The 23,611-nt window shown below is 38.0% G+C and overlaps 1 protein-coding gene across 13 annotated transcripts in view; it reads left to right on the plus strand.

Moving 5' to 3' along the window:
• The window catches only part of LOC135203577 (uncharacterized), a 139,970-nt gene that overhangs the window by 101,580 nt on the left and 14,779 nt on the right, over window positions 1-23,611 (plus strand). For 8 of the 13 annotated variants that reach the window (XM_064233332.1, XM_064233338.1, XM_064233336.1 and 5 more), the window contains one exon: window positions 2,685-7,670. In XM_064233332.1, the coding sequence (XP_064089402.1) occupies window positions 2,914-7,635 (4,722 nt within the window). In that variant the 5' untranslated portion in view covers window positions 2,685-2,913 and the 3' untranslated portion in view covers window positions 7,636-7,670. Of the gene's footprint in view, window positions 1-2,684; window positions 7,671-16,130; window positions 18,345-23,611 lie in introns of those variants that run through there. The other 5 variants (XR_010311960.1, XR_010311959.1, XR_010311956.1 and 2 more) reach the window with 2 other exon arrangements.

The raw sequence follows: 23,611 nt of genomic DNA on the forward strand, positions 1-23,611 counted from the left end.
GTCATTGAAGGAAGGCGAGGACGAGTCATTCGTCCAGGTCAGCCTCCAAAATCTTGGAAGGGCAAGGCATGTACGTTGAGGGCTCAACTGACAGGCGGGTCCTAGCCCTCTTTCGGAGAAGGAACCATCTAGCAGACCCCCTCCCTCCCTCCGACACCTAGAGACCCTCCTCAGTAGAGTTCCTAATGGGGGTCCTGAAGGAAGACAAGCCTTCCAGGGGTCCTTCCGCCATTTAGGAGTGAGGCTCAGGCCCTTGTACAAGTGGACCAGGTAACATCTGGGTCCAAGAATGCCCTGTGGCCCCCACAGCTCCCTCAAGCTCCTCCCAGTAGCTAAGGCCAAGCAGAGGAGGTTCTACACCCCAGAGGGCTTCTCCTACCCCCGAGTCCTTGGAGGATGACATCTTCCCCCTCGCCCTGTTCTTTTCAGGGGAGAGACTCTTGGTGGGTTCGGTCACCTTCTCAAGAGTAGGTGACCATGCAATGGAGACCACGGAGTGGACCGCTGTTCAGGCAGCCACCTGGCTCGACCTATGGGCCAGGGCTGTGGCCAGATTCGCCCAACTCAAGGAACTGGTCCTGTTTGGTGGAAGGCCATCAGTTCCTTGACTTCTCAGACGGTCGCCCATGGACTAACTGAGTCCTCCGCAGAAGGGACGCTGGGCTAGCCAGATGGCCGAGACGACTTCCGGACAGGGAATCTAACCTGAGGTACGCTCCGATTATGGTGGAGTCCCTCTGGCCAGAGGCCCTTGTGGAGGAGGTCCGGGAGTGTTGACAATAGGCCAGCCAGGACTCCCTTGTCTACAGACCACTTCCTTCAGGTACCAAGCACAGCTTAGGGCACCGGATGCTCCCCGACCTAGACAACAGCAGAGGTACGGGGCGCAGAGGACGTCTGATAACTGGGAACCAGCCTCCGGGTGGTTGGGTAGGACAAGGTACTCAGCCTTCCCCTGGGGCCCACTCGTTGTCTTCCCCCTCCTACAGACCCAGGTCTTCGGCCTCCTGAAGGGTTTGTAGTGGCCGCTCCCCTAGGAGGAAGTAGGACGAGGCCCCCCTCCCTCATCCGGTTTCGCCACAGGTGGCGGGGTTGCCTCTCGAATCAACAGCAGATCTAGTTTGAAGGTGTATCCCCCTTTTCTCAACCCTCCACCCTCCTTCCTTATCCTCTTCCTGGGTCTCCGGCAAGTTTTCATAGGGCCCAACGAGCCTTCAGGCAGGACATCTCGTATAAGAAGGGTTTTAGAAGTGTAACCATTGCCTTAATGTTGTCACCTTTCCAGATTACCCTTCCATCCCAGCCAGCGCCCTTGGTGGACCCCTTCCCAGCCCCATGCTTTTCTTCTAGCAGGGCTGACTCCAACGGGTATGCCCCTAGATCAACCTCTGGGTCCATTCCCCCCTAAGCTACTCCCTCCTCCTAAGGATGAATCTCCTAGTAAGCAGTTCGAGGTAAGTATACAATATTGGAACAAATCACAAATTCATAGTATTTGTATTTTTCCTAGCTATACTTACCTCGAACTACATAGGTTTCAGGCCCTCCCTACCCTCCCCGAGTACCCTAGGGCAGGAACCAAGTGGAGTGGAAAGCATCGAGGTCGGAGGTCGAGGCCGTGTAGCCTTCACCCTCAGGGCATGTACCTGGCTAGGTGAGGAAGGGGTAACCGGATTTTTCTGGTCGGTACCGGATAGATGTCCAGGATTCTCCTAGTAAGTAGTTCAAGGTAAATGTAGCTAGGAAAAACACAAATTACTATGAATTTGTGATTTTTACCTGTTGAAAAAATGGGAGAAGACATGTAAAGTTCTAGCCATCTAGCATGGTGAGCCACATAGGAGGTGAAACCTTCCCCCTATTAGTAGTGGGAGACAATAACCTTCCACCTACCACTAACAGGGGTGGGGATCACATCTCACACACACATCTACTCCCCCATCTTAACAGGAGACAGACTGCTTGAAAGTGGTGGCTCCAGGCTGTCCCAGGGATTGCATTTGCCTTCTTGGTTGTCTCCCCCCCTCCCCTTGAAATCACAAACGATGGGAACAAGTGGGAGAGGTTTCCATCAAGGGACATGGAAAGGTACAGTCCATGCCATTTGGAGAGGAGGAGCAGATCCTCATCCCCTTTACATGGATTGTGAGGATAGACTACGAGTATTTTAAAGTGTTATGGTTCATCTTTTCTTTTACTATTTAAAAAAAAATTTAAGTTGAGTGTCTTTAACAGATTAACTGCGCAAGGTGAAATATTATAATAGCATAGTATATATATTCCCCAAATCATTTACACTTCTTGGTGGTATCCATGGTCTGCATATTCTCTCTCTCTCTCCTCTCTCTCTCTCCTCTCTCTCTCCTCTCTCTCTCGCTCTCTCCATCTCTCTCTCTCTCTCTCTCTCTCTCCTCGTTCTCTTCTCTCTCTCTCTCTCACATATGTATAAGAATGGTGCAGAATGTATGGAGACTTTTGACATGTTCTTGATGAGTATGAGCAGCTAGAATTATGGAAGTTTTTCTGCACAGTGGGTTCTGCTACATAACAGCAATGAGAAAGTATGAATATGACAGTGGGCATTTTGTTTTGTTTTAATTTATTATTTATGATAGATTTTTTTAAAAATCCATCTATTTTCCTTTTAAGCAGAAATGTTGATGACTATTTTGATATTTTTTCAGGTGAAGACTGGGGATAATACTCATTGAGAGTTGTGAACCACTATTCGGAATGTATAGCTAACAAATTGAAAGGATGTTCTGTGAGTAAAAGTTGTTTTTGAGATGTAATGAATATTTATAAAACTTAAACTACCAAAGAATAATGAGGACACAATGTAATGTTTCTAGGAGAGTTATGTCACATGTCTTTGGTGTCCTTTAGAATTGTTAATGAAAATAAAAGAAAGTCATGAAGGGTGATGTGCCCAATAATTCAGATGGCAAGGACCTTTTAGCAAATGAAGGGTCTTTTGATAAAATACCTGATGTTTTTAATGAAGATGTTTATAGTTCAATTGAGAATTTGTGTATAGGATGCCTTGGAAACCACTTAGAGCCATCTGACTCTCTGAGTAGTTGCATTTACTTGGTGTGCAATAATGCTTCTGATGAAAGGAATACCTTGTATTCTAAAAATTTGACAAAGACAGATGGAATACAACAGTTACAAGGCAGCATTATTAGTATTGATAAGAATAAGTCCGCAGAACCAAGTAAGGGAAAAATTAAAAACAAAGTGAAGTGGCTACCATATGGCAAGGTTACAGCAAGAAAATCTACTAAGATACACAAGGAAAAAGTTGAAAGCAAAGGTAAAGGGTTACGAAGTCTTGAGGCTGTTAAAAAATCTAGCAAGACTGCAGGAAAATATGCAGGATGGTCAAAAGCTGTAAATGGTAAAAGTCACGAAGTAAAGACTCCCCCATGCACGAAGGTTGTAAGAAAATCTAGAAGATTTTCAGGGAGCAGTTCACCAGTATGGAGTAGTAATGAGCTAAATGCTAGCACTCCAGTCAAAAGAAGGCATGAAGGTAGTCTGGCAGAAAATGGGGGATGTATTTCTGTCCCACATAGTTCACCAGGGAGAGTGTCTCCAAACTTGGAAATATTTGAAAAGCAAGGTAGTAAGGTTTCTAGAAAAACCTTAATACCATGTGTTGACTTAAACTCTAGTGGCTGGATCACTTCAGTCAACTACTCAAATGCATATAAGGATGGAAGGAATGATCAGAAGATTAGCATCATTTCATCAGAGGAAACTATAGAAAATGCTGCATCGGTGAAAGAAGTTGAGCCAGCTACATCGATAAAATATTCAAAACCTTATGATAGTGGAAGAAAAAGACCTGTAGATGGTACTACACATAATTTTAGTAGTTTGTCAAAGGAATATGAAACAAAGGATTCGCTGTCAAAGGAATATGAAACAAAGGATTCGCATCAGTCTGAACCCCCTAGCGGTGTTATTCAATTTTCTGCAGCTGGCTTTATGGAGAGGTCTAGGGCATCAGAAAATATATTTCATGATATCACATTATCAGAAGAGACTGTAGACAAGAACTTAACAGAACCCTTTACCGTGAATAGACATTTAAAAGGAGCATGTGTATCAGGTCAAAGAAATGTGGTAAATTATAAGGCTTTGGTAAACTCTGTTGAAGACCCTGTAGAAAATCATTGTAGTAAAGTTACTGCATTGAATAGAGTCAGTATCTGCAGTAAAACTTTTTCCCGAGTTGATACACCAGGTGTATCAACTGCTGCCAGGGGAATAGAGCGTACCCAAGATAAATACCCCATGCTAGATTCTTACAAGGGAAATAACATTGATAAGGAAACTTCCTTTATAATAAGCCATAATTGCCCATCAAACTTAGCTGCAGAATTTCCTGAAAATCCAGACATTGAAAGTTTATCATCAAAGGGAATTTGCAGTTGCTCCATGACATCATCTTGTAAATCACTTGAAAATGTTTTAACCCCTGTTTCGTGGCTTCATACCATGTCTAAGAGAGCTACAGAGTTCTATGCTTCTAAGTTAGAAAATTTACCAGGACATACAATTGGGAAAAATGAAAAGGAGAAATCTGAACTAATCAACGCAAAAAGTAATGATTTGGCCTTTGGTGAGAAAGGGAAGATCTTTGATTCAATTTTAATAGGCCAGCAACCAGTTACCTGCCCTGAGTCTACATCTCCAGAATTTGTGAATGTGATGGATGAATGTGGTAGTATGCACTTAGATAATGACTTGAGTACTGTGACTGCATTTCAGTTGAGTGATTATTGTTTAAATGATGGTGATAACGAATATGGTAAAATTAACAGTAGCTCTGCTATGAATGTAGTTTCAGGGAAGTATAAGCAGAATAAATTCAAAACAAACAATTTTCCTTTACTACAAGATGCAGTTTCAAGTGCAAATTTTCCAGTTATAAGTGAAAAGGAAGACTCTGAAGTGATCAGTGTTAAAGGTAATAATTTTGACATAAATGAAAAAGAGATCTCTGGTTCACTTTTGATCAGCCAACAACCACGTTCTTTTAAAGAGTCTATGGACTTGATGGATGAATGTAGGAGTATCCATACAGATATTGACTCCAGTACTTTGACTGTATGTGATGAATTTAATGTTCATTATGGAACTGATGATGATTATGGATATGGTAATAACAGTAGTTCTGATATGAGTATGGTGTCAGTGAACTATAAACAGAATGAAGGCAAAACTGACAATTTTCCTTTACAAGATACAGTTCCAAGTGCAAATTTTCCAGTTATAAGTGATAAGGAAGAATCTGAAGTGATCAGTGTTAAAGGTAATAATTTTGTCATAGGTGAGAAAGAGATCTCTGGTTCACTTCTGATCAGCCAACAACCACATTCTTCTAAAGAGTCTGTGGACTTGATGGATGAATGTGGGAGTGTCCATACAGATAGTGTTTGCAGTACTTTGACTGCATGTAACGAATTCAGTCATTATGGAACTGATGACAATAATGAATGTGGTAAAATTAGCAGTAGCTCTGCTATGAATGTGGTGTCAGTGAACTGCAAACAGAACGAACCCAAAACGAACCATGGTGTAACTTGGTCTTCTTATGGTACTGACCATGCTGGTGTTTCTATGGGAAAAAATAATAGTGTAAAATTGAGTAAGGGGGCTTGGGCTCCTTTGAGAAATGAGAATTCCTCAAGAGGTTGTAAGGGAGCAGTTTCAAGCAGAATCCGAAGGGGTCCTTGTATATACCGGATGTTTGAATATCCACCTGATCAAAAGATCTTGTTTAATGCCATTGGTTTATGTTGCAATGTTGAACAGTTGGTTATTAACAGATTTCAGCACAATCAAGACTTCCTCAGGATACTTGGAAGGGGCTCTCCTGATCTTGGTGAGACTTTGGATCATCAAAAGCATTACCCTTGGAGAATACTCTCTTATCATGCAATCAAATCTAGATCTCGTGGCATAATTGAAGACAGCAGTACTTTGAAAACAACACTGTCCCCATATAAATTGAAAGAGGTGTCGGTTAGATTAGTGGACATTGCAAAGTCCATTCCACAATTATTGAGTAAAAAAGCCTCTATTCGTGTAAAATTTAGGAAAAAACAAGAAGTTGATAGAGAATTTATTCCTAATCTAAATTCTCCTGTTGTTTTTCATGGTGACCACCTGTATTGTAAACAGTCTGACATTGATATGAATACTAAAAAGTTACAATTATTGGATACTTCAGGAAGAAAGATAATGGTAAGCATAATAAAGACTTCAAAAATTAATACTCATGAGAATAAAAAAGAAGGGACCCATGTAACTGGTGTTGGAAGTACTCTGCCACATTTAAATAAGGACTGTTTTTCAAAAATGAGTAATAGTATCAATCCTGAGAGGGAGAAGAGTTCCTGTCAAATCATTGATGAAAATAATCAGACAAACAGAAAGTGTATGTCTTCAAAGGGTAGTCAGCCAACTACATCTGTTATACACAAAATATCTGTTACCACCAACAAGGATTTGAATAAAAGGTTTGAAAGTACCTTTCTTCATAATTATAGTAGTTATGGTAGAAATTTACGGAAAATGAATGAAATACCTTATCGTTCTCAGAGACCAAAATTACCCAGTGATCAGACACATAGAGTTGTCCATCATGTAGATACTACGTTGGATGGAATTACACAGAATAGAAAAGGTGTAATGATGATAAATAAAGAGAATGAGAACACTTTGCCAAACACACACAGGTCAAATATGAATATATCAATGAATACTGATACTTGGAACAAAAATTGCACGACAATTAGAAGTGATCTGAAGGATAACAGTTTGTTAGAGAAATATCCTGAGGAAAATAGCCCAGATAAAGATTCCCAAGAAGAGAATAGTACAGGGAACAGGAAATCTAGAGAATTTCAAAGTGAGAATAGTATGGGGGGAAGACAATCATGGAAAGAGAACATTGTCAAGGTAAGAGATTCTCAAGAAGAGAATTTCCTGATACCGCGAGATTCTCAGGAGAATATGGATGAAATTTATTCCAACGAAAAAAATTGGGTGCTGAATGAATCGTTTGATGAAAATTGTATGGTTGAAAAAGACTTTCAGGATGGGAATGGGATGATAGAAAGAGAGGTACATCAAGGTAAAAGTGCGGTAGGAAGTAATTCCTGTGAAAACAATGTGCAGAAAGATATAGTTGAAAAAGGTTCTCAGGATGATAAACTTCCGTTAAAGAGAGGTTCTCAGAATAATAGTTTTGCAGGAGACTGTCACTTGAAAATGCCACCAGAATTCTTGATTATGAGAGGGAAAAAAGCGAGTCCTCTAAAGCATAGCAGTAAACTACAAGAAAATGATCCTGCTTCTAAATGTTGTTTGGAAAACAAAAATAAAAGTAAAGTAGGAGCTCGTGGTGATATTTTTTGTTTAAATGCAAGTTCTCATACAAAATCGGTTCCTATTAGTTCTCATATTGTTAACTTTTGTTCTAAACCTCAAGCAATTGGTACTTGTTCTGAACTTGAGATTTTTAGCATTTGTTCTGAGCCTCAAGTTGTTGGTACTCATTCTGAACCCCAAATTATTGGTACTCATTCTGAACCCTCAAATTGTTGGTACTCATTCTGAACCTCAAATTGTTGGTACTCATTCTGAACCTCAAATTGTTGACTCAAATTTGACCTTCAAAATTGGTTGGTACTCATTTTGAACCTCAAATTGTTGGTTACTCATTCTGAACCCCAAATTGTTGGGATACATCATTCTGCAACCTCAAACAATTGTTGGTACTCATTCTGAACCCCAAATTATTGGTACTCATTCTGAACCTCAAATTGTTGGTACTCATTCTGAACCCCAAATTATTGGTACTCATTCTGAACCTCAAGTTGTTGGTACTCATTCTGAACCCCAAATAATTGGTACTCATTCTGAACCTCAAGTTGTTGGTACTGATTCTGAACCCCAAATTGTTGGTACTCATTCTGAACCTCAAATTGTTGGTACTCATTCTGAACCTCAAGTTGTTGGTACTCATTCTGAACCCCAAATTGTTGGTACTCATTCTGAACCTCAAATTGTTGGTACTCATCGAACCCCAAATATTTGTACTCATCTAATCCCAAATGTTTTGTTACCTCATTCTGAAAACCTCAAATTGTTGTTACTCATTCTGAACCTCAAATTGTTGGTACTCATTCTGAACCTCAAATTGTTGGTACTCATTCTGAACCCCAAATTATTGATACTCATTCTGAACCTCAAATTGTTTGTACTCAGCCTGAACCCCAAATTATTGGCACTCATTCTGAACCTCAAGTTGTTGGCACCTGTTCTGAAGCTCATGTAGTTGGTACTCATTCTGAACCTCAAATTGTTGGTACTCATTCTGAACCTCAAATTGTTGGTATTCATTCTGAACCCCAAATTATTGGTACTTATTCTGAAACCCTCCAAATTTGTTGGTATTCATTCTGAAACCCCAATTATTGGTTTACTCATTCTGACATTCAAATGTTTGGTACTCAGTCTGAACCCCAAATTATCGGCACTCATTCTGAACCTCAAGTTGTTGGCACCTGTTCTGAAGCTCGTGTAGTTGGTACTCATTCTGAACCTCAAATTATTGGTACTCTTTGTGAACCTCAAATTACAGGTACTCATTCTGAACCTCAAGTTGTTGGCACCTGTTCTGAAGCTCATGTAGTTGGTACTCATTCTGAACCTCAAATTATTGGTACTCATTCTGAACCTCAAATTACAGGTACTCATTCTGAACCTCAAGTTGTTGGCACCTGTTCCGAAGCTCGGGGGTTGCCTGGAAAGAATAGGTTTTATGTAGATAATTTGATCGACATGAAGGAAAAATGTGTAGAAGACATAGATACTGCAGGGTGTGTAAGTGTTAACTGTGTAAATAAAACATTGGGTGCATGCAGTGATTCGTTGATAAATTTTGAAGGGTCCACTGAATCAGGGCGTAGACAAGTTACAAGTGACCCTTGTAGTGCCAATGTTGACCATAAGAATGCTTTTGATACAGATATTGGTGAATTTATAGATACTGAGGCCTTGCCCAATTCAGGGTGTAACCACCATACAAATATGCTGAACAGCTCGCATGTTGGGCATGTAAATAATAATCGTGATAAATGTAGTAGTGGATTACCCAGTGCTGAGGACTTCTCCAAATTGAAAAGTGATCATTTTGCAAATGGTGAAAAATGTTTGACAGATATAAGGAATAGTGTAATTTTGAATAAAACTGGTTATATTCAAGAAAATATGACAGGGGAGAGTGATAATTTCAAATCTGTTGGTGATTTACCGGAAAAATGTTCAAATATGGCAAACCATGCATTTTTAAGTTCTATATCCACTGGAATGGAAAATGGCAAAATTGTAACCTTTGACAAGGTTTTCAGTCAGGCTGATGTTTCTGAGTTGAGTCACAAAAATAGTAATGAATTCACTAATAGTTTCTCAGTTGCAAATAATAGTTCTGAAAATAACAAAAGTTGCAATCAAGAAAGAATAAAACCAAATAGTGAAACAAAGGAGGGCAGTGGTGCAAGTCCATATTCTCTTATGACATTTGCAAGTGTATGTGATGGTGGTTTTCCAGATGTTACGAATGATTCGTGTGCACAAGTAAGTAGTAGACATATTGAAAGTGTTCATGATATCCATGGTAAGAGGAAGAGGAAGTTCTTGAACCCAGTTGTGCGTCTTGAAAGAATCCCATATTTCAAATCAAAGGTTACATCAAGTCTTAACAATGAAGGGGCTAAAAGGGATTCTATTTGTTTAAATGCAGAATTTCAGACAGGATCACTTCAAGATGTCAGTGGATTAGAGAAGAATGATCCAGGTAACTTTGCTCAGAAATTTACTATTAACAATTATTTGTGTAAGTGTTGCATTCTGAAAAGAGAAAAAGCAAATTCTGGTACTAAGAAGTTCAGGGGTGAAAAGACTGATGTTTCTACAAAGAAGTCCAGTGGTGAAATGACTGATGATTCTACAAAGAAGTCCAGGAGTGAAAAGAGTGATGATTCTACCAAAGAGTCCAGGGATGAAAAGACTGATGATTCTAGAAAGAAGTCCAGGGGCAAAAAGAGTGATGGTTCTACAAAGAAGTCCAGGGATGAAAAGACTGATGATTTTACAAAGAAGTCCAGGGATGAAAAGACTGATGATTTTACAAAGAAGTCCAGGGGTGAAAAGACTGATAATTCTACAAAGATGTCCAGGGGTGAAAAGACTGATGATTCTACAAAGATGTCCAGGGGTGAAAAGAGTGATTATTCTACAAAGATGTCCAGGGGTGAAAAGACTGATGATTCTACAATGAAGTCCAGGGATGAAAAGACTGATGATTCTAGAAAGAAGTCCAGGGGTGCAAAGAGTGATGGTTCTGTCATGTCCTTTAAAAGTTCTTGTGAGTTTCCAGGTGTTCCAGCTATGCTAGTAAAAAACAATCTAGGTAAAAATGCAGAATGTTTAGATAAGATAAGGAAGTTCATAGACCCAGTTGTTAGCCTTACACGAATCAAGATTCCTAAGTCTGGAGATACTATAAATCTTAAGGCTTCCACAAATAGTAAATATAGATCCCAGTTACCAAAGCAGAAGCCTGAAACTGCAGTGACTTGCAGCACAAAATTGGGTAAAACCAATAACAATTATAGTAAGGCAATGCAAAATTGTCCATGTGCTTCTGGTGTAAATGATTGTTCTTCCCAAAATTCTGTTGTTTCCAGTGTGTGTCCTGAAAACAACAGCTCTACGTGTGCAGCTGGTGAAGAAACTTCTGTCCTTGATTCTTGTCTCTCAAGTTCAAATGTTTTGACCAGATCAGTTTATACTAATGAAAAAAATGGACGTCAAAGTAGTGTTGACAAGCCTACCAACCAGGATAATGATTCTTCCAAATACAGATGTAGCCAGCTTATTAACACTGAAAAGAATTTGAAGGATGCCAGAAAAAGTATAATTTTAAGTAAATCTGAATGCAGTAAGAAATTCCATCCCTGTAAGTCAGGGATAACTGCATCCCATGAGGGTGCTGTAGATTACAAGCGTACCTCACAGGGTTGGAATGAAAGTCGAGGGAAAAGGCTTAAACTTGAAGATAAAGTACAAGGTATGCTTTTATGTGAGGAAAAGGCAAATATTGTTAGAAGAAAGAATGGTGATTTGTATGATAAAGCTGATGTGTTGGAAAGTGATTACACTGTCTTTCCAAGTGAACTGAGGAATAGTGCCATATCAAGCTCTTTGTCAAAGGATTTTGTAGTTGAACAATCTCAGGATTCCAGCAAGGTTTCAAATAAGGACAAGGCTTCACATGGAAACATTAAAATATGTTCTGTGAATAAAAGGAGTAAATTTAGGACTGATTGGAGGGGGAAGATTATAGATGCTGGATGTCAACCATATGTGTGTATTCACAGAACAAATTTCAAGACTGCTCGTAATTTTTTGTGTTCACGTTGTGAAAAAATTTTCTGCCATAAAACCAGGTTCATATATCATAAAAAGTTTCTTTGCAAAGGTAGAGATCCTAAACACTTTTATGGTTGCCGTATTTGCTCAGCTGTTTTGAAAAACTCAGAACTTCGAACACGTAAGAGCTCTATGGTTAAAAATCAATATAATATTGCGGACCAAAAGGCTTCCTCATCCCGTAACTTCTTGGTAGATGTATTGAAGCAGGTTAGATATATGTTTAAATGTGAGGGAAGGGCAGGATTGAGGGAGACAAGCAGATTTAAATCGAATGGAGATTCTGTCTCGATAACAAAACTCTTGCGTGCTGCAAAGTATATAACACCACATTATTTAAAAATTTATGGAAAGAGGAAGTTTCTGGAACCAAAGGATTTGTCCTGTAGAACTGAGAAAACTGGCTCATATCCAGTGTCTGCCAACTCTAAGCATGATGTAACAGGTTCCATAACATCAAATTCCAAGAGTGTTTTACCCCGTGAGCAGGTGAAAGAATATCTGCAAGTAATGAGAACTCAGAATAATACAAGCAGTTGTTCTTTGGCATCTGTGACAGAAAACAATGATTCCAGTGATGTTCATGGAAGAGGAAGTTTGAGAGGCTCCCAATTGCATGGAAGAGAAATCCACGATGCCGGGGATTTGGCCTGTAGAAATGAGAAAACTGATTCTTATCCAATTTCTGCCAACTCTAAGGAAAGAGATGAAGCAGTCTCTCTAACATCAAATGCCAAGAGAGTTCCGTCCGGGGAACAAGTGAAAGAATTGCTTGGAAGCGAAATCCATGATGCCAGGGATTTGGCCTGTAGAAATGAGAAAACAGATTCTTATCCAATTTCTGCCAACTCTAAGGAAAGAGATGAAGCAGTCTCTCTAACATCAAATGCCAAGAGAGTTCTGTCCGGGGAACAAGTGAAAGAATTTGCTTGGAAGCGAAATCCATGATGCCAGGGATTTGGCCTGTAGAAATGAGAAAACAGATTCTTATCCAATTTCTGCCATCTCTAAGGAAAGAGATGAAGCAGTAAACTCTTCTAACATCAAATGCCAAGAGAGAGTCCGTTCTGGGGACACAGTGACAGAATGTTGCTTGGGAAGTGAAATCCATGATGCCAGGGGATTTGGCCTGTAGAAATGAGAAAAACAGATTCTTCCATCCAATTTCCTGCCAGCTCTAAGGAAAAGGATGAAGCAGTCTCTCTAACATCAAATGCCAAGAGAGTTCCGTCTGGGGAACAAGTGAAAGAATTGCTTGGAAGCGAAATCCATGATGCCATGGATTTGGCCTGTAGAAATGAGAAAACAGATTCTTATCCAATTTCTGCCATCTCTAAGGAAAGAGATGAAGCAGTCTCTCTAACATCAAATGCCAAGAGAGTTCCGTCTGGGGAACAAGTGAAAGAATTGCTTGGAAGCGAAATCCATGATGCCAGGGATTTGGCCTGTAGAAATGAGAAAACAGATTCTTATCCAGTTTCTGCCATCTCTAAGGAAAGAGATGAAGCAGTCTCTCTAACATCAAATGCCAAGAGAGTTCCGTCTGGGGAACAAGTGAAAGAATTGCTTGGAAGCGAAATCCATGATGCCATGGATGCCTGTTAGAAATTGAAAAACATTATTCTTGTCCATTTCTGCCATCTCTAAGGAAAAGAGATGAAGCAGTCTCTCTACATCAAATGCCCAAGAGAGTTTTCCGTCTGGGGGAACAAGTGAAGATTGCTTGGAAGCGAAGTCCATGATGCCAGGGATTTGGCCTGTAGAAATGAGAAAACAGATTCTTATCCAATTTCTGCCAACTCTAAGGAAAGAGATGAAGCAGTCTCTCTAACATCAAATGCCAAGAGAGTTCCGTCTGGGGAACAAGTGAAAGAATTGCTTGGAAGCGAAATCCATGATGCCAGGGATTTGGCCTGTAGAAATGAGAAAACAGATTCTTATCCAATTTCTGCCATCTCTAAGGAAAGAGATGAAGCAGTCTCTCTAACATCAAATGCCAAGAGAGTCCCGTCTGGGGAACAAGTGAAAGAATTGCTTGGAAGCGAAATCCATGATGCCATGGATTTGGCCTGTAGAAATGAGAAAACAGATTCTTATCCAATTTCTGCCATCTCTAAGGAAAGAGATGAAGCAGTCTCTCTAACATCAAATGCCAAGAGAGTTCCGTCTGGGGAACAAGTGAAAGAATTGCTTGGAAGCGAAATCCATGATGCCATGGATTTGGCCTGTAGAAATGAGAAAACAGATTCTTATCCAATTTCTGCCAACTCTAAGGAAAGAGATGAAGCAGTCTCTCTAACATCAATTGCCAAGAGAGTTCTGTCCGGGGAACAAGTGAAAGAATTACAAGTAATGAGAAAAAACAAAGATTCCAGTGATGTTCAGGAAAGGGGAAATGTGAGTGACTCAGCCGCAGAAGTAACATCAGTATTGCCAGAAGTAGATAGTGGCGACAACATTAATGCTTTGTTGTTACCAATTTTGAACATATCAGCATTACGAGAAAGTAAAAGTACAGGTACTTGTGATGCTCACACATCAGATTCCAAAACAGACTTTGGGAAGAAAAAATATCTAGATCAAGAGAAATTACCCTCTAGGAAGGAAAATAATAATGTAGTAACAGGCTCTTTAATTTCAAATTCACAGGCCAAAAGTAAATTACCTGAGCATAGTTGTGATTCAGTGTTGCCTCGGATAGAAAGTGTATATTCCATTAATGTTCCAGATTTGTCGGTGGGATGTGGCATGAGTGAGGATGACAATTCTTTGTTGCCAGTTACAAAGAGTACAGGTTTTTGGATTCCAGTGTTGCCTGTAAAGGAAGGTACCGTTACCTATGGTGTTACAGATATTCAAAACTATGCTATCTTATTTAAGCCAAATACCAATAATATTTGTGAAATATCCAAAACATCATCATCAGTGTTAGAAAATAACATCTCCAGTGTAAAAAGTGACAGCATTGAGATTAAAGAGGAACAAGATATATTCATAAAGGAAGAAACATTAGCAGTAGAAATTGTGAAGTATGAGAATCATCTCCCCATACCCATAATAAAGTATGAAGTATCTGAGTCTCCCATAAAAAAACGAGTTTTATCTCGGAAAGACAAAAAATCATCTAAAAAAGTTTTTGGCAAAAAAGCTTCTAGAGCAAGAGATATGAAGAAAAAGTCTTTAACCTACCATAAAAGATCTCGAGTTTCTTCTAGGATTATTGCAAATAAAAAGATGAATGAAAGTGAAGGACTTCATACTATTAGAGAGTTGCGTAGCAGTGGTAAGAGTTCCATAAACAAAGGTTTGGCAAAACAATGTAAGCAGTAGAACTTTGAGACCAAGAGATGTGATGAAAGTGTCCTCACTTCTTGTAGAAATAGTTTATTCTGCAGTTATTTTTGTTATAAAAGGGAGGAATACTAATGGTAAAGGACTTCATGTTATTAAAAGTAACATAGCAATGATTGCAGAAATATGGAGAGTTGCAAAGTAACTTAGAAGGATGAAGGTGCAGAGCACAGGGGATAGTAGGGCTAAGAATAAGCAGTGTTCAGAAAAGGTTGTTAACAAATGAAAGGCAAAGTATTTGTGATGAAAGTAATAAAATGGAAATTGATCATGATAATAGTTGCATACAAACAGTGAGATACTTTATTATGAAACTCATTGTAGCATTAAAGGTTATTAGAGAAAAAAAAATATTGTGCGAAATGACATGTACGTATGTGGAAGTTAATGGTTGTTGCCTCCGCCTTACTTACCTGGTTATGGCTGTAGCTTTAGTCCTTGTGGTCTGAGTAACTGATGATTGAGTTGACAGAACCTTTAGTGTCCATTTTGCTCTAGGTTTTTACTGATGCTGTTATTTTAGATTCACAAACCTGAATAGATTGGCACTTAAGACTGAGCCATACTTGCCCATTTGTGGTTTAGGTTTTTGTCAAAACATGAAAATTCATGAGAATGAGAGTGTACAGGTATGATATACAAAATTCTTCTCAGATATAACTCATTAAAACATGATAGAGAATGTCTGTTGAAAGGCTTAAAATATAGCCACTTTCATTTATAGATTTTTGGTTTTATATGCAAATGCACACCATTTACCATTTTTACTTGATTTTAATTGTTTACTTTTATATGGTTTCAAAGCTTTTAAAATGCAGCTATTTTCATGTATATCTTTTTGTTTGATATATACTAATGGTCAGTTTGTGTAATATATGCTAATGTACACCATTTAATTTATTTTCAGTCATGTATTATAATTAATATATATTTTGATTATGTATTATGGATTTTATTTTTTATTGTGATCCTCAATATTTGCAAGATGTCTTCATTGACATGCCATGTAAAACAAAACTGTGTAATGTATAACATTTGAATGGAGTAGTACAGGAATTGCTGAACAAATAGTTCAGTTTATAAGTACACTGAAGTTGTGTTAATATGTTTGTGGAGTGTTAAATTTTTTTTTTCTTACGTGGTATATGAAATCATGAAAAACATTGCATAAGGTTAAAAGAGGAGTCACTACACACTAAGAATGTACGGTGTGTGGGTGGACATTACGTGTATGACTAAAAGGAGGAACATGTCCCTCATTTCAGATAAGACAGGTGTTTTGCACATCATCCTGCACACATGATTTAGAGAGCAGTGCTGCTAGATGTATAGGCACTCAACTGTAGAAGATAGTTGGGTAATAGTGCCATGCCCATGGCAAGTTATGACAGTGAAGTTCAAGGCCCCCTCATAAACTTTCTCCTGTAAACTTTGGGGTTGGTGAAGAAAAGTGGCTGGATATATCATGTCATGCATAAATACTACAGCACCTGTAAATGTGTCGACCTTATGAGGCAAGAGTATAAATCGATTAAGAAACCTTTAAGAGTGGTTCCCCCAGTACTGGTAATATCCATTTTGACCCGTGTGACTTTAGGACAATGTGGCAGCCAAGAAGTGCAACTGCCATAATGTGTTATATTCTCAACCAATCAGTTTCAAAATTGGGGTCACTGTCAGAAGGATTGGTCACCATGAAGAGGCCAACACTGAAGAGGTTGTGAAAACTCAGAGGTTAATGACCCATGTCAGTGCAGGAGTTCCCATGGCGCAAAAAAAAAAGAAGCACTTACCAAATTCAAATTTAAACTTTACATAATTTTCAGTGAATATAGAATAAGACTTGCTATTCAGTGTGGGACTTAAGAAGTACATAAATGATGCACTTAAGTGGAAATAAGGCAAATTACGAAACGGAAACAAGTTGCAGTGCATGAAATATTGATACCAGAGGAAAAACTGGGCAAATAATCTATGATATTTTGGATAAAGTGTGTCCTGGAAATGTAAGTACAGGCAGTCCGTTGTTTATGAATGGGGTTCCGTTGTTGAGACACGTCGTAAGCCAGAACATCGTAGAAAATCGTCAAAAATCCTAAGAAAACCTTACTTTTAATGCTTTGGGTGCATTAAAAACTATGCAAACTATTTTTCATAAAAAAAAAACCTTCAAATATTGATTATTTTGCCTTCGTGGAGTCATATTCCTTCTGCCAGATTGGCGTCGTAAGCGACGTAACCCTGGAACATGTCGTAAACCTGGAAATAATTTCTGATGAATATAACTGAAAAGTGTCGTAACCTCGGAACGTTGTGAGCTGAAACTGTCATAAACCGGGGGCTGCCTGTACTGTATAAGAAAACAATGGCACGGTCATAATTTGCTAACAAGCCAGTAGTATGATAATGATTAACAAAACATTTCAAGAGCACTTACAGTAGCCCAGTGGAAAACAGTATTGAGGAGGCTTGGATGAAAGTTGGAAAATAAATTGACATAATGACAACACTTTGGAGAAAAGACAATTCAACTTAATGTGTTAAGCTTGTTAGTTAACAAGAAAATAAGCATACAGCTTCAAAATATTAATTAGCCTATATTTTCTATACAGGCAGTCCCTGTTTATACCGAACAGGGGTGCCAGAAATTGCCGAGTAACGGTTAATGGCGGTTTTCGCTTGTCGGCAACCCCCCGGGAATGGAATCCCCACCGATAGCTGGGGACAGCCTGTGCTCATAGGGATATAAGCTTAAATGGCCAGTGAAATTTAGTCATTGTAGAACAATTGAGAAAAATTAGTTTATAGGAAAATGATAGAATCAGTGATACTGTGCAAAGGTGAATCCAAATGGAAGTTATTAATTGATGAGAAGATATATGAATCAAATATTTAGAAATATATCAAAATATGGGAGAAAGCTGGCAAGTTGTGTTTTTGCCTTCAGAGTGAGGTAAGTGAAAAGCGATGCTGTTCTATTGATACTTACATTGCTGGCTAGGTAAGGATGATGTTCAGAAGTGTTTTGATATATTTTTCACTAGTAAAGGAAACTTTTTACAAGAAACTAGTTATCACCAACCTACTGTGTTACCTTTGAAAGCTCTTGAATATTAAACCATGGGAAGGAAAAAGTATCGTTGTCTGTCACGTTCTTCCTAATCTTCAAGCTCTCATGCTGTAGTTCAAGACACTCCTCATCTATCTTCTGAGAATGTTCCAGTATATTGTGTGAATCTTTCTTTCAGTTCCATTGTCTTTAGTATGACAGCAGCAAGTTTGTCAGCTTGGATACTTGTACAAGTTTTGTCTTGAACATGTTTTGAAACCTCACTAATTCTGTGATATTTGGGATAATGTGTTTCATGTATATGTATACTGGCCTTTTTTATTACTATACTGGTAGTTTGTATATTTTTTATTTAGCTAAATTACAATTAATGTGATTTATATGATCAAAATATATATATATTTTCTTATACATTTGTTTTTTTCATCCTGTATGTAAAGATAAAATTTGCTTGTCAATTACCCAGATGTTGTGACGCCAGATATAATACACAATCAATCAATCAATGCTTGGCAAATACCTACACTGTTAATGTAGTTATGAAAGTAGGCTTACATAGAGTAATCTTATAGCAAACTTTGTAAATTTCAAGGTTTTACTTTTTTCACCTTCAACTTTGGAAGGGATCATACTTGAAGCGAGAAAAGATTTTTTAGTAATTGATGATTGTTATATTTATTATATCCATGGGAATAGGTCTTATTTCTGATGTGTACAGGCAGTCCCTGGCTTACATCAGCCTTGGCTTACATCGTTCCAAGCTTACGGCACATTTCAAATATATATATTCATAAAAATCTGTTCTGGGTTACATTGGATGTTCCAAGGTTACGTCATTTTAGTCTTAAGTCTTGCTGTAAGCGACGGAAGAATATTTACATTTTTGGAGGAAATTCTACAAGATCATGGATACACACCTCACCAGAAGCGAGGTAAATCAATTGGGGAGTTTTCAAGACATCCAAAGGGTTGAAGGCAAGACTCATCTCTATTTCTCACTTTTAGCAGTTTTTTATTATTGTGTCCAGCTTATGTCATTTTCCGGCTAACTTTGTGCTTAAGGAACAGAACTCCCGGCGTGACCTGAGGGCTACCCATAACTTATTTATTCATTCAAAAGTAGGTTTTTTATATCAATCTGTTATATTCACTATTGTAATTGGCTGTCATAATTAGGACTGACTGTGCAGTTATAGATAAACACAAAATATTAAAATAACTTGTTAGAGGTACTAATGTTAGTGATTTAAACTAATAGTTGTCACACTGCATTTATCACTTACTAGTGCACTTGTAGAAAAGATGTGTGCTCCCTTGGTTTAGGAGTGGTGTGAAGTACATAATAGATATCCTTCAGCTGACTTTTAGCATTCACTATTAAGTGGGTTATTGTCAGCAACCACCAGTCTTTGTTTTTAAGTCTACCCCCATGAGTTTTACTCCTTATACAGCATGCAGACTTTCAAAAACCTGTGAGGTGTCTGTCATCTTGTAAATAAGGTTTTCATAAGAATAACTTACCAAGTAATTACATAGCTATAGTTTCAATTGCATAGCAGCTTTAATTAGAAAAATTGTGGTGGCGCTTTGATTGTGTAGTGTCGGTGACAGGCTACACCCACTGCTGGGAAAACTGGAAATAACTTAACAAATATATCCAGGCAGTCCCCAGTTATCAGCTAGGGTTCTGTTCTGATGGTGCAATGACAATTGAAAATCTGATATTTTGGTTTCTATTGCCGCCGATAAGACCCGAGAATTGCCGCTGTTGGGTATGTATTGGCGCCAATAACCAGAAATAGATGCATATTGGCACTGATTTTCGCCGCTAGACAAACTCCATAAAACCAGGTCGCTGATAACTGGGGGGGACTGCCTGTACTGTGTTTTTCTGTCAGCTCTTGAGTAACACTGGGGATTTGCTGCAGCTCTTGTGTACTGATTATCAGTTATATGTCTGGATTTCAGTCAAGTATTATCACTTTTTTCGGTTATAGTATGTCTGGATTTTGGTGAGTTATTATTCCTTATTTGAGTACCCTGCAAGCTTTAATGGCTTTCAGGATCATTTTTTTAAAGTTCTTTGATTGTTGTTATGTCTGATTCAAGTTCACCTAGTTTCGATATTGTAGCGAAAGTTGCAAATCAGTTTGATTGAATCTTCATCAGATTCCCATACAATTTTGCACTAAATGTAGTGGGTAGAAACGTAGTAAGAAGAAAACTTGTGCTAAATGTCATGATTAGCAGGAGTAGAAAGTATTTAATGTCAATTAGACAATTACAGCGGGGTAGAAAGAGGAAAGCTGTCTATAGATCTGAGAAATGAGTTTCACTTAACCTAGATTAGAAGATAGCTCTGGTATTCCTTCTTCCCCTCTTCCTAATTTTTCTCCTACGAGCCCTCCCCTTGATCCCAACTCCTTGACGAGGTGGGGGGCTTAGGGATCCACTGCAGAGAGAGTATGCCCCTTTATGCCTATGCTCTCTGCTGTGGATCCAACTGAACGTTGGGACCTTTAACTCCTTTACTCCTCCTCTTAAATATTCCCCCTTCCCTTCTTCTTTCGTTGACGACCTTGGCATGGTTTTGGACTATTGAATTGACTGCTCTTTTAACTGGATGGAGGGTGGAGTTGGATGGCATGCCTCTCCACCCGTAAAGCTAGAGTACCTGACGTGGTCAAGCGAAGGGAAGTTTTTAAGTCAAGCCATGCCCACAATGCTGGGTCCTTTCTCTACAGACTGACGACCCTTAAGGTACTATGGGTATGGCATATATCCAGGTGATGGACCCAGGGCAGTTACCAGTGTGTGTGTAATGGTATTGCCCCTCCCCCAGTTGGGCCTCCTTGGTGAGAGGGACCTCATCCTGGATGAAATTGATAATGTTTTATATGGAGAAAAAAATTAACTTCCCAATGACTTCTGGTATGGCAATGGACTGTTCACAGGATAACTCAAATAATGAAAATCAGTATGGTATTAAAACATTATTTCCATACAATAAACCCAAAAGAAGTAGATATTGCCAGGACCCAACCTTGATTCACTTTGATTCTCTCGGGGGAGTCAAACTGGTCAAGGTTTTTGAACTTAGAAGTAGACAAAGACGTATCTTTATTAAAATTAGAAAATCACTTACTGAATCGATACCCATCGCAGGAGATGAGCATAAGGCAAATTAAAAACGGAATGGTTGGTTGAAACAACAACCAAAAATCAATCAGAAAATTATCAAAGTATAAAAAACATAGGTAACATAAATTTAAATGTCACAAGGCATGATACTATGAACAGTGTGCAAGGCACAGTTGTTGTACCAAATCTTGAGGATGAAACTTTAGATAAATTAATACTATTCGATTCATAAAAGAAAAGATACAATAACATTGAAGACAGTGAAATATATGAGATCCCAAGCAGGAAAGACAAAAGTAAAAAGTAAAACTATCAAAATAGCCAAGATAAAGTTCAGTGGCCAAACCTTACCCTTGAAAATTAAAATGCTGGGATTAAATAGGGAACTAAGACCTTATGTATGTTCCTAAACCTATGCAATGCAAGAGCTGTTGCAAATATGGTCATACAGCCATTAAGTGCAGAAATATTCATAGATATGCCTTTTGCACCCCACAGGACCATAAAACACGCTGGGACTGGGGCCAACCCAAATGCATAAATTGTGGATTAGAACATCATGCTAGATCTAAATTGTGTGCGTTCTATATTTACAATACAGAACTTAAATTACTACAAGAACGAACTGGAATGTTGATAAGAGAAGCAAAGTTAGAACTGAAAGTTAGAGGATTAAATGACCCAGCTAAGAAATTTAGGTATGCAGACACCTCAAAGTCAAGCAATACCAGAACTGAAACAAATGATGATAATAGAAATAAAGAAATACCACCACAAAAAATACAAGATGAAAAGAACTCTTCAAACATATATGACATTACCACTGTTGAAAATCTGTTTATTTCTTTACAGGAAATTGAAATGAATAATGATATAGAGGAAGACAGAAGAATTAAAATCACAAGAATGTGATATAATAGATAACACAACTCGGAAGAGGCAACTGGATAAGACCCCACCTAATTCCACCAAACAAATCTGTAAAAAGATAAATAACCCAACAATCTCGCCAAAAGCTTAAGTTCAGAAACAGAACAATAAATCAAATATTCCACTGTCTCCCATAGTAACAATAGTACCCCTAGGAGCAGAATCACATAATTCAGAAGAAATTGAAAACCAAAATATAGATAACTACAGTGAAAACGAAGAAATTCCCCCATCACCAATTAGCATAGCTGCCACAGGAAAAACCAAGGTAAAACAACAAACTGATAAACATGAAATTACATGCAGTTGCAGTAAATGCTTTACAGCAATGTGCCACAAAAATAAGACTTTAACCAAAGACAGCCTAACCAACACCATAAGAAATTTCATGAGGAATAGGAATAAGGAAAAAAACAAACATCGACTCTCATGAAGAAGTTTGTATGTGTATTAAACACTTAGAATATTACAAAGAGAAACACGTCAATGTTGTAGATAATATTCCAAAGAAAATCAAAATGAAAAAATTAAATCAAAATGTAAAAAAAGTAACAGTTAACGAAAGTAAGATTCGAACTACAACAAAAAATGAATCAAGACCTACAAAAATACAAATTAACTTAATAATTTAGGAACAGCAAAGTAGATATAGATTACACTGAATTGCAGATTTCAGCAATAACAGTGAAAATAGAAAATAATGTGTTTGATATTACTAACTCATACAAGCAGCCTAATAAAAAGTATGATTTAAACAAATCGCAAAAAAAAATAAAAGAATTTAAGAATCCAATATTAATTGTAGGAGATTTCAATGCGCATAATCCAATTTGGGACTATAACAACATTACGCCGGATTAAGATGGAGCAAAAATAGAAAACTTAATGAACGCTAATAATATTTTTTGTCTGAATGACAGCGAAGTAAATACAAAATTCCAGAAGCCATGGAACATTTTCAACAGTAGCTGTCACCCTTTGTTCAACAAATATAGTTGACAGAACTAGATTGGAATATATGTGACGACTTCTACAAAAGTGACCATTTTCCCATAATAATACCCTTATTAAATAATGAACCAAAACCATATTCTCCACATTATAACATGCGAAAAGCAGATTGGGACATTAACTTTCATACCAATAATATACTGCCGTATGATTGTTTGAGAAATCACAATGAGACGAACGATTTCTTTGTGCCCTTCATTAAAAAGGCAGCAGACAAAGCTATTCCTCACTCAAAACCCCATAATAAAAAACATAGAGTCCCCTGGTGGTCAGATGATCTATCTGAATTAGTACGAGAAAAACACACACTAGCAAGAAGCTTAGATACTCTAAACAGAAGATTCAATAAATCAAAACCATTCATAGAAAAAAAAAATATTAAAAATGAAAATTTTACTATTAGAAATAGATGTATTAAAACCTTTATATTATAAAATATCAGCCAAATTTAGAAAAGAAGTGATAAAAGGTAAAATAATATCTTGGAGGTCCTATGTGTCAGAAATAACAAGCGAAACATCCATTCAAAAAGTAAGGGGAAAATTCAGAAAAATAAATGGAACAAACGTTAGACCAGCCAGACAAGCTATATTA

Source organism: Macrobrachium nipponense, chromosome 36 (genome assembly GCF_015104395.2).
Source record: "Macrobrachium nipponense isolate FS-2020 chromosome 36, ASM1510439v2, whole genome shotgun sequence".
NCBI lineage: Eukaryota > Metazoa > Arthropoda > Malacostraca > Decapoda > Palaemonidae > Macrobrachium > Macrobrachium nipponense.